Source organism: Arachis ipaensis, chromosome B05 (genome assembly GCF_000816755.2).
Source record: "Arachis ipaensis cultivar K30076 chromosome B05, Araip1.1, whole genome shotgun sequence".
Lineage (NCBI taxonomy): Eukaryota > Viridiplantae > Streptophyta > Magnoliopsida > Fabales > Fabaceae > Arachis > Arachis ipaensis.
Genome location: NC_029789.2, coordinates 4385002 through 4397326, shown reverse-complemented (window position 1 = coordinate 4397326; position 12325 = coordinate 4385002). Strand labels below are relative to the sequence as shown.

At 33.4% G+C, this 12325-nt stretch overlaps 2 protein-coding genes and 1 non-coding gene across 5 annotated transcripts in view; 1 reads left to right on the top strand and 2 right to left on the bottom strand.

Moving 5' to 3' along the window:
- Positions 3745–9976, top strand: LOC107642565 (histidine kinase 1). 3 transcript variants are annotated; one of them, XM_016345959.2, is made up of 13 exons: positions 3748–4177; positions 4273–4515; positions 4673–5464; positions 5650–5897; positions 5986–6145; positions 6227–6353; positions 6470–6559; positions 6783–6977; positions 7084–7153; positions 7358–7400; positions 7506–7646; positions 7908–9068; positions 9400–9976. In XM_016345959.2, exons 1-13 carry the CDS (start codon positions 3911–3913, stop codon positions 9616–9618), a joined length of 3756 nt encoding a protein of 1251 aa, XP_016201445.1. In that variant the 5' UTR covers positions 3748–3910; the 3' UTR covers positions 9619–9976. The 3 variants fall into 3 exon arrangements, with proteins under 3 accessions (XP_020978530.1, XP_016201445.1, XP_016201446.1); XM_016345960.2 differs by having other exon boundaries at positions 3749–4177; positions 4676–5464; XM_021122871.1 differs by lacking the exon at positions 6470–6559 and having other exon boundaries at positions 3745–4177.
- LOC107641638 (L-ascorbate peroxidase 3, peroxisomal) overlaps positions 10644–12325 on the bottom strand; it is a gene marked incomplete in the record, with an annotated part of 3481 nt that continues 1799 nt past the window's right edge. Inside the window, 3 exon segments of the mRNA XM_016345122.2 lie at positions 10644–11064; positions 11237–11333; positions 11443–11563. Coding sequence (XP_016200608.1) covers positions 10888–11064; positions 11237–11333; positions 11443–11563 — 395 coding nt within the window.
- TRNAI-AAU lies at positions 10650–10723 on the bottom strand. Its single transcript has one exon. It is a non-coding gene; the product is annotated as a tRNA-Ile (tRNA).

Genomic DNA, 12325 nt, shown 5'->3' with positions numbered 1-12325 from the left:
ATTTGAATTATAAAAAATATATATAATATATATTAATTAAAATTAACAGTTAAAATAACTGAAACATCGGTGTTTTCGATACACTTAAAATTTTTCCAATAGTATAATCGACTATGATTTGGGGTATCACAAGTATGACGAAAAAAAAATTTTCATAGCATATATAGAAGTCAGAAATTAATTATTGAAGTTGTAAAGCATCCATGTTGGTTCATATTTCATTCCATAAGTTCCATATATCTGAAGTCTGAACATGGATTGCCAAAAAGGTATTATATTGAAATGTGCATCGATATCGCTTCACATAAATGATGGCACATCATTGTGGCGTGGGTCAACTACCAATCTAGCATAGACTTAAGAAGACTAATATATACATGTACCAAACAAGATTTTCTTTTCATATATAGCTATTAACAAGTAGATATTTTTATATGAAAATTGTTCTGACCTGTTAATGCCGAGGTATAACGCGCTCCACGGAAAAGATCGGCAAGCTCCTTGTAGTGGAAGTAGAAAGCACAGCAATGGGAACCGAGGTGGTGGGTACCTGCAAAGGTCCTCCGACGCTCAAGTTAATAAGAGGAATTATGTATATATCTTTCTTAGGAAAAACTCGTTACCTTTTTGGTCTCTGTTCTTTTCCTTTTATCTTGGTTGATTGAGACTGACCGTTTCCATGTAACGTCCGAGAATTAAGTGCGAATCCGACGTTATTAGAAGAGTATGAATGCTGTCTTAATTAGAAAGTTCGGTTATAATATATTAATTAAATTTTTGTTTTTATTATATAAAAATATTTTTATGTGAATAGTTATTTTATTTTATTTTTTAAAAATTGATTGTATATCAATTTCTTAGTTTCGTCAAGAGATTCGGATCCAATGACGTGGTGCCAAAGGCATGCATTGTCTCTTAGCCTCCAAACTCAAATGGGATGAACAATGATTGCTCCCTTGAAAAGAGACCACACCTCATAAATTCAAAGTCGGTGTATAAAAAGATTTTGTTAATCTATTTTTCCAATAAGAGACGGAGTAGTTTTCAAATGAATTTCAATATATAATATTTTTACTCGTGAAAGTAATAAGTTCATTGAATTCAACGAAGATTCGCTTCCAAGACAAGAAAGAAAATTCGGTTATAAACAAGTGCTATAAAGTACCTTTTTCCAAAAACAACGGATTCTCACTCGCCATATAACTCTAGATTGAGAAATTCTTCTCAATACTTATGAATTGGAAGAGTGGGCCACCATACACGCTTCCACTTCATCTAATATGTTGGTTTAATTTAGTTATCATTTTTCTTTACCATGATATTTTTCACTTCGACGAGATTAAAAACTAATTTGTTATGAATTTAAATTTTATTTAAAAGTTTATTGTTATTTAATAAATTACTATATATATAAGATAGGTTTTAAATTTTTGATGGTGTTCGAGTTGGTTTTGTTTGTGTTAACAGAGATTGGAAGGAAAGGTGACAACGAGACTATTTGGGAACAATTGAGAGTCGTAACATTTTGCAAAGAAAGTTGTTTGCTATTTGGAGAGGCTTTCTTTTAGCATGAGACTCAGAACAACGAGGCATTATAGGTGAGACAGACTGTGTGGAGACTTTTACTATTGTCAATAATTTACAGAACTGTTCTGGGTTTATTGATCCTTTGGTGTTAAAAATTCGAGATATCATATCTTGAAAATGGCGTGTTGATCTTCGGTTGATTTTAAGAGATGCAAATACAGTAGCAGACATCATGGCAAAGACGGCAATGAGGACCCTTTTTTTCCAAGTGGAGCTTCCGTTGCCTTGAAAGGAGTTTGAGAGTAGTATTCAGTGGGACTGTCTTTCTTAAGCAGTTTCTTGTTTATTTTTTCTTTCTTAGTTGTTGTTTATTTTCTTTTAAGTCACAAAAAAAAAATTCTTCTATAAATTTACTTAAGCAAATAAGTGAACTGCCTATTCAACCAAATCAAGCGAATTAATTTGGTTTTTTTTTTAATTGTCTATGATATTTTCTAATTCGATAGGCTAAGAACTAATATATCGCAGATCTTAACTCCATTTAAAGGTTTATCGCTGGCCAATGAGTTGTTGCATGTATAAGACCGAATTCGAACCTTCAATACTTGTTTAAGTGGACGAATAAGCTGACAATTATTCATTTTTTCGGTATAATTATTTACCAACATACCATCCAAACAAAACATTAGGAAGCTTTTTGGGCATGCATGGCTTCTTTGTTGTTGGGTTATAGGTTGTTTTTGTTGTGGTTCAAATGGTTGGATTGGGCAAATCAAGGGAAGGAGGTGGCTGACAAATGTGGCATCTGATAAAAGCCACAAGCATTTTGTTATCAATGTGGATACCGAATAAATCTTGCCACTCAATAAAACCAAGCCCTTACATTACAAGTGCGAAATGACACAACTCACAAGTGAACATAGGATTTGTTTATATCACACGTACAAAATGATCAATTTAATTTATCATCATAGATTTAAATTATTAAACTAAATTCAACTCCTTGACTAATTTAGAATCAATAATACTAATAACATGGAAATGATTAAAAAAAAAAGAATATAATTCCTTTAAGATTCCCAAAATAAAATAGGTCTTAGTTACTAATACAAGGATTGAGTGGATTTTTAAGGTTATAAATAAAACATAAAAAAATATTTAACTCCATATAACATCCCTACCTTCTAGCCTTCTCCCTTGTCAACATCTCACAATTAAAGGTAAAGTGGTTCAAATAAGAAAATGCAATTTGTTTTAGTATACATACTAACACTTGGACTTTTTTATTTTTTAATTTTTTTTTTAACTTTGGGAGATTTGTTTAACTCACTGAGAAATCCAGTACCTTGTCAAGCCATGAACATTGTGGTTGCTGATACATAATAAAATTAAACAACTCACATAATTAACACCACCAATTAGCCTCTTGCTCTTGCACTAACAAGTGCCAAATGACACATCACAATAGTTAAAGTGAAGATTCAACTTGTTAGATGTGGTTATTTGTTAACTGACATTTTATCTTCTATCTTCAACTTGTCATACTTATATTGAGAAAAGGATAACATCATATTTATATTTTAAGTATATCATATAATTTAAATAGTAAAAAGAATTAGTGCATAATCTTATATATTGTCAATATATATATATAGTATATAAAATTTACTTTTCATGTCAGCATCAATTATAAGTTTTTATACTACTAAACATTTTATATTCTAGTAACCATTGATTCCTTTCAATATTGCAAAACTCATTTTCTCTAAAATAAGTTCTCGATGTTAAATCATGTGGTTAAGAAATAAATAAATAATAGTTAATTCTATAAAATTTGTTTACTTTTATTATAGGCAAAAAATACCATAACTATATTAGTAGTCTACAATCAATGCCCATGAAAATAGTACATCATTTTGCAATTAAATATTTAAATGCATTTAAACCTCAATATTCCAACATCAATATCCATCAACATTATATTATTCTTCCTTGCTTTTTCATGTCTGCAACATATTATTATAATAAAATATAGAATTCTTTGTCTTTATTTTTGGTTTCTCACAGTATTTCACTGTTCAAAAGGATCAAAAACTAATTTGTCACGGACCAGAACTCCATTGAAAATTTATTGTTGGCTAATAAATTACTTCACACACAAGACAAAATTCAAAACCCGACACTTACTTAACTGAATTAGTAATCTAGACTCGTCTTTATAATATTACATGTGCTTGTATTTATATTGAAGATACAGAAACTGAAAGCATAGTAGTGAGTAGTGAGGAGTGTGACCCTTTTTTTCTTCTTTTTCTGAAAGCTTAGAAGATTGTATGAACTTTGAATGTGTTGTTACCTGAAAAGCTGAAGAAGTTAGTTATATATGGCAGAAGACAGATATGAAACCTGTTCTGAAGGTTCTGCATGTTCTCAAATGGGAAGCAATAATAAGTGCAAGCATGTGTTTGATAGATTATGTGGTTTTGCACCTTCATGGAATTGGAACACAAGCACCACAACCACAGCACCACCACCAAGTGGCAGAAGAATCTTCCATAGAGATGTTGAAAAAGAAGCATTCCAATATGCAAGTAGTAGCCATTGCCTCTCATCCTACTACAGTGTCTTTGTTGTTCGCCTAGCAATCATGGTATGTCATAATTGAAATTTGACCCTAGTTTATAGATGATTGAAATTGAAATATGAAGAGTAGTAGAATTAGAACCTGTTTTTGTGTTTGTGCAGGTGATGCTAGCAATCTTGATAGGGCTACTTACTATTCTAACATGGCATTTCACCAAGATTTACACAACAAAATCACTCAAAACCCTGGCATATGATCTGCGTTACGAGCTTCTTCAACGCCCAATCTTGAGGATGTGGAACATTCTGAATACTACGGCCGAGATCACCACGGCTCAGGTGAAGCTTTCTCAGTATGTGATCAGGCGTTACAGCAACCCTGTTAATCAAGCAGAGCAAGTTGAGGTTCGCCTTAATTAGTTTCTTACTATTTCATTCAAAATTAAACTCTTTCTTTCCATGTTATATTAGTTGGGACCATGTTGTTAGCACTTAACATGTTTGATACAATGTCAGCACTTACCATATAAACTTGTTAATGTCTTGATTGTTCCAACTCTAGCAGCTGTATGAAGCAATGAGGGCTATAACATGGGCATTGTTTTCTAGTAAGAAAGCTCTGAACTCCATAACCATCAATTATAAGAATGGATTTGTCCAAGCTTTCCATAGAGATCTTAAGGATAACAACACATCTTACATCTATTCGGATCTCTCCAATTACTCTATGGTTGCTAATGAGATGAATTCCTTTTCGGCGCATCAGGCTTGGAATGATAAGGCCATTCATGGTAACAAATCAGCAATTTGGTACCGTGAGCCGCTTGATCCTGTCACTGGGGATAAGATTGGGAAAGCTATGCAGATTGCGCCGGAAGACTTAATCAACATAGCTGGTCTTTCACAAGTACCTGATGGTGTGGCCTCATGGCATGTTGCAGTGAGCAAGTTCACTGATTCGCCATTGCTTTCAGCAGCATTACCTGTTTGGGATTCTTCTAATAAGAGTATTATGGCAGTTGTGGGTGTCACAACGGCGCTTTATAGCGTTGGACAGCTGATGAAGGAGCTAGTTGAGATGCACAGTGGTCACATGTACTTGACTTCACAAGAGGGTTACTTGCTTGCAACTTCCACAAATGCACCTCTGCTGACAAATTCAACAAAGCATCCAACGCTTAAGATGGCGGTTGATTGCGAAAATGAAGTGATCAAACTCGGTGCTGAGTGGTTGCAGAGAGCTTATGGAAACCATTCTCCTCCTAGTCATGAGGTTCATGTAGAAAATGCCAAGCTAGGCCACCAGCAATATTACATTGACTCTTTCTTCCTAAACTTAAAGAGACTTCCTTTGGTAAAGTTTTAAGACACTTTTGCTTTCCTTATATTTGATCTTAATTCCTATTCATAACACCACTTTTAAAATTTCAAAGGCATCTTTAAATGTAGAATATAGTAAGTGATCACTATTTCACCCTATTAATTTAGCTACTATCCTATTGTAGAATATCATATGAATTAATGACCTATGCTTTGTAGGTGGGGGTAATCATCATACCAAGAAAGTATATCATGGGGCAGGTTGATGAAAGAGCCTTCAAAACTTTGGTTATTCTAATATCCGCATCATTATGCATTCTAGTTATTGGATGTGTTTGCATTTTGATATTGACGAACGGAGTGTCGAAGGAAATGAAACTAAGAGCAGCATTGATAAGTCAGCTGGAAGCAAGAAGAAAGGCAGAGGCTTCAAGCAACTACAAAAGCCAATTTCTTGCGAACATGAGGTAAGTTTTTTTCAAGTATGAGGCTGATTTATTGAAAAGTTTATAATTTAAGGTGTGTTTGTGAGTTTTGATTTTGGATTCATTACAGTCATGAATTAAGGACACCGATGGCAGCAGTAATTGGGTTGCTTGACATTCTTATATCTGATGACTGTCTCACAAATGAACAATATTCAACAGTTACTCAAATAAGAAAATGCTCAACCGCACTACTCCGTCTTCTTAACAACATCTTGGATCTTAGCAAGGTTGAGATATACGCTAAGCTTTCTGTTCAACACTAACAAAACTGCACTTCCCAAAAGCTTCCTAATAGTTAATTAATGTAGGTGGAATCAGGAAAACTAGTCCTAGAAGATGCAGAATTTGACTTGGGTCGTGAACTTGAAGGGCTTGTAGATATGTTTTCTGTCCAGTGCATTAACCACAATGTAGAGACTGTTTTAGATCTGTCTGGTATGTATTCATAATTTCATGAGAGATTTCAATTCCTAAACACACCCTAAAATAGATCATGAGAAGTACTTTTTAACAAGCTTTTGATGCATCTAGTCATGCCCATTTTCCTGCAGATGAAATGCCAAAGGTAGTAAGGGGTGATTCTGCTAGGGTGGTTCAAATTTTTACAAATTTGATCAACAATTCAATAAAGTTTACTCCATGTAAGCCAAACCTTTATTCTTTGTTTTGTGTTACAAGAATAATATGAACATTATGGAATAGTTGACCTGGTTGGAATATTAATAATAAATAAAAATCTCAAAGAAATTTATAATTGGTTTATTGAAAATGACTTCTAAATACATGTCCGAATGTTGTAAATCACATTTAAACATTGGAATGAGGTCAAACATTGAGTATTGTGTGTCTTACTATGTGTTGCAGCTGGTCACATCATTCTGCGAGGATGGTGCGAATACCCAAATTCTTGCAATGGTAGTCCAATTTTTCCACTTGAACAGAAGAAATCACGGTGTATACAAAAGGCTAGAGAGAAGCAAAATGCAAACAACGAAAAGAGAACAACTAAGAGAGATAACAAAGTGATACTTTGGTTTGAAGTTGATGACACAGGCTGTGGTATGAACCTGAAACTATTGTCTGGAATACTATATCTATAACTATGGTTTCTTTCTATATGTTATATGCCTCATTCATCCATATGAATTCTATTACATTTTCATAGGCATTGACCCAAGTAAATGGGATTCTGTGTTTGAAAGCTTTGAGCAAGCTGATCCATCAACTACTCGACTGTAAGTATTTAAATGTTCAAGAAATTCAAGATAAAGTCTTCTATAAGTTACTTACTACTTAGCTAACAGCTAGTCATGGGTCATGATATTATCCTATGAGATTGTTATGAAACTAAAAAGTTAATATGAAATTTATCTCCAACAGTTTAGATAACATTTTTAATGCTATGATTTATCGAGTTCTGAAGCCTTTGATCATTTCAGGCATGGAGGCACTGGTCTTGGTCTCTGCATTGTCAGAAACTTGGTGAGTATGATCCTTGATGTGTCAAATTTCACACAAACACGATACAATCACCACTCATGTTGTGTGTTTGAAATATGATTTCTAATTACTTCCGTGGGGTGGCAGGTCAATAAGATGGGCGGAGAAATCAAGGTTGTCAAAAAGGAGGGCCAAGGAACACTCATGAGATTATGCTTAGTTCTCAGTACACCTATTGATGTCACAGAGCAACATTATGCATTGGATTTTACTGACAATAGCTTAGTGGTTAGTAGAATCACTATTTTCCTTGGCAAATAATATTTGAGAAAAGAAAAAATTATATTGATGTTGATATAGATATGAGGAAGAATATTTTACTGCCTTATGTTGAGTTGTAGATAAAATATAACAAACATTTTCGGGGAAAAAAATGACTCGTATATAAAGTTTAAGTCTTATATGGAAGTATAACCTTATGCGAACTGATATAATAGAAAATCACTTTAAGGATAACAAGCATTTCTTAAGTAAGAAGTTTCAATGCAGGTACTTCTTGCACTGCATGGCAACATGAGTCGCTTGATTACTTCCAAGTGGTTACAGAAAAATGGGGTTTGCACTATAGAAGCATCTGAATGGAATGGACTAACACAGGTTTTGAGGGAACTCTTTCATGCAAGAAGTCCAGTCCATAATAACAATAACTTTGATGCACATTATCCAGTAACCGAGGGATTGAAGTCTAAATTACTCAGCATACAAGACATGAAGAACCCGGTTTTCGTCATTGTTGTGGACATTGGGCTACTTGACTTGAGCACAGACATATGGAAGGAACAGCTTAACTTCCTTCATAGATACTTTGGGAGAGCAAGGTTTGTGTGGATGCTAAATCATGACACATCCAATAACATAAAGATGGAGATTCGTCGGAAAGGGAATGTTTTGATGGTCAACAAACCCCTTTATAAAGCGAAAATGGTTCACATTTTGGAAGCAGTCATAAAGGAGAGAAATCTTGAGCTGCAAAAGAGAAATAATATGATTGGTCCAAGGACCACTGCAAAAGAGGGCGAGTTGCATGAATTTCTTGAGATTGATTCTACTCATTTTGATGCTGGTAGCTCTGATGATTCGGACACTTCCGAAACGGTTGGTTCTAATCCTGTTAGTGTCGATGGAGATAAACAAATTGAATTGGTGACTAGATCACCCGCATCATCAACATACAAGACCAGTAATTGCTTAGTTGGATTAACCAATGAACATTTGGAAGATACTAATAATGCAAGGAAAGAAGAGTCATGTCAGAGTAGCCCCAGTTCTTCCAAACATGCCCTTGAAGAAAGTGACCCTAAATCACTGTCCACTAAAGAACCATCTCAAGGTGGAGATTCTGAATGTGGCGAAACACATAGGGCTGCCGGCCCAAATAATAATGCGGTCAATGGAAAAAATTCTCTTGAAGGCCTGAGGATATTGCTTGCAGAAGATACTCCTGTGCTTCAAAGGGTAGCAACCATAATGCTTGAGAAAATGGGAGCTTCTGTTGTTGCTGTAGGTGATGGACAACAAGCAGTAGATGCTCTCCATTGCAAGCTAGGTGTTGATGACTGCAGAAGGGATTCTCTCCAGAAGGAAAGAAACATGAGATCTCAAACAGAGATTTTGACTTCACCATATGACTTGATCCTAATGGATTGTCAGGTATGAAGTAGGGAAAAAAAAAAAGATAATATGTTTATACTGTTATATTTAATAACTTAGGATATGGTTTAAAATTGTGGCTATGGTTAATTTCTTGCAATGTAATTGCAAATATTACTGCAACAATTGTGGTTGTGATTGCGATTGCCAATCTTAATTTAGAACAATTGATAATACTGGTACACCGAAATTGTAACATACATAAATACTTACATACATACATGCATATTAGGTAGTTTTTTCTTCTTTGGTTTTTTTCACAAGCATTAAATATCATAGTGAATTATATAGCCTAAATGTTCTGATTCTTTGTGTCTTTGTGAAAAACAAGATGCCAAAGATGGATGGTTATGAAGCAACAAAAGCAATAAGGAAATCAGAAGTGGGAACAGGATTGCATATTCCAATTGTTGCCCTTACAGCTCATGCAATGTCATGTGATGAAGCCAAATGCCTTGAAGTTGGCATGGATGCTTACTTAACAAAGCCAATTGACTTCAAGCAAATGGTGGCCACCATACTTTCACTCACCAAAAGAAAAACATCATGACTTCAGAAATAGAGAGCCTAAGATAACAAAGGGTTGCCTTAGGAAACAAGCCTATAAATAGTTGTATAGAAGCTTTTACCTTATAGTGGTTAGCTCTTTTTTTTTTTCTTTTTTTGTGACGGTTGAAATCATAGCTGTCATATGTATGATCTCAAGAACTATATATAGTCCAATTTTCCTGACATAATAGTTCACTTCACTAGTAACAGTAATTGTCTTAAGCTTGATGCTTTTCTTGTTATTGCATATTACTGCAGTGAGCACAAGTAAAAGGAGTAGGGGCCCGCTGGAATAAATCTTTGCAATGCAAGCATATATATTTTGAGTTTTAATTATGGAAGAATGTTACTTTTGAGAAGGTTTTTTTCCTGTTCTTGTACCTCATTAGATTCAAGACAACAAATAAAGTTTCAGATGGATATATTTATTATTGAAATAAAAGAAAGAAAATAACAAATTTCGTCCAATTATATTCTAGTTTCTACCATACATGGTTGAATCTATGAAGACAAAATTTACAATGAGATGCTATAATATAAATTATAATAGGCAATTTAAATAGTCAATACCATTTAAGGAGAAAATGACTTGTCCTTTAGTTCTTATCCTTGATATTAATAAATTTGTAACCTTGTAGGTAATAATCATAGAGCTTAATTTCTATTCAATAGGAGTAATTAGGAATATAAGGCTTATATTAGTGATGGTAACTTGGTAAGGGTGTTTTAAGGCACAAAGTGTTAAAAGTATTTCGTAGTCCATGTTAGGTCTTCGCCCATTTTTTTTGTTTTTGAGTCCACATATGGAAAGGTTAATCTTTGTACGATTAAAAAACAAACAGAATTATCAATAGCATTTTTTTCTGTCTAAACAGTAATGGGCTAACTTCTGAATTAAAAAGATTCAAGGTTGTTGGGCCTTTTATAGTGAATGCAATTTGAACAAAAAGAGAATAACTGTCCAAAAAAGAAAACAGAGCAAAAATGTCATTGACCAAAAAAAGGAGCAAATGGAAAAGCAAAAGAATAAAATGGCCCATGCAGGTCTCGAACCTGCGACCTTCGCGTTATTAGCACAACGCTCTAACCAACTGAGCTAATAGGCCAGTTGTTTATTTATATTGATTGAAACAATAATAAATTGTAATTGTAATTATGAATACAAGATCCACCACATACAATTGAAATTGCGAAATTCACAAATGACACTGAGTGTTAATATAATATCAGCATATATTTCTGGAAAGAAGACAATAATAAGACAACATAATCACTTGCTTTTTCTGTTGATTTCAATTAAGTAACCCATCACGATCACGGTTGAGGCAACTAGAAACCCTATAACTCCATGGACTATACGGCTATCTGAAACACGATTTGGATTGAAGCCCAGCTCTGAGAGCTTCTTGTGTGACACTGCATAATCTGCGAAAAAAGCATCCTCATCCTAACAACAATGTTAGTCAAAATCATTAATTACTCATCAAACCGCAGTAAAATAATTTTACACATGCATTCAATTACGTATCAAAAATAACTAGTATTACGATTGTATAAACCGTTTTAAATTAATGTTTCCAACTACTAATTAATTAGAGTAATTAACTGTGTGAGCTTACATTTTTGTAGCGTACTACATACTTGCGGAACTCAGGATCCTCAACTAGAACCTTGTCTGTTGGAAGCTTGAATGAATCTTTTGAATCCATTAGCTCTCTGTTTGTTAGTTTTAACAATTTCTATGAGATGATGAGATTTCAAGCAATTATACATGGTTAATTGATTAAACAATTCAAGATGAAAGATTATGGCAAATAGTTATTACACAAAATAGGAGTTATCAAACTTCAAATGGTTCTCTGTCCATTGGCCTTCAAAGCCTGACCGTTCTTTATGTTTATCAGTGAGACCCATGCGATAAAAGACATCCCTTAAATGCTGTGCATCTGAAATTTATTTTGTATATATATCAATGATTATATTTTTTTTTCTATAATTATTGTTGTAAATCTTTGGACATACATGGTCAAGTATAAACAGATACCTATTATTACTCAATGGCTAAATTATTTTTGTTTTATACTGTGATATTGCCTTGCCAATAAAAAACATATTAGCATTCCAGGGAAAAAAAAACGCACAATCTTTTACCCGATAGGGTAAAATTGAATTCATTTTTGTCCTTAAAAAAGTTCTGGAGTATTGTATAGCAATTAACAAGAGCAGAGTTAATAACGAAACAAAAAATATAGATAAACAATTTTTATTTAATTAATTATAATTAATAATTATTAATTTTATATTTTTAAAAAATAAAATTTAAATAATTATTGATTAATGATGATTAATTAATATGAAGTGTAGCATTTATTGAGTGCCTAGTGAGATTGATAACAAAAAAGCAAGATCGGAGCATAACCAAATATAGTACGTACGTGGCAGACATGCATTGGATGAAATCATTGTCTATATATGTTGAGATCTGTAACATTAAAAAAATTGATGCCAGTTGTACTAGGTATATTGGTCTTTGAACATAAACAACAATCAACAAAAGTCTATATGATATGATCGCCAAAGAACATAAAATAAAATGGTGAGGTTAGGTAAGATTATATTATATTAGATGCGAGTGAAGTCAATTTCTTAGGAATTATTTTTCTGGTTCAAAATATTTGTCTTAAAACAAAATGATATTAATATTTTAA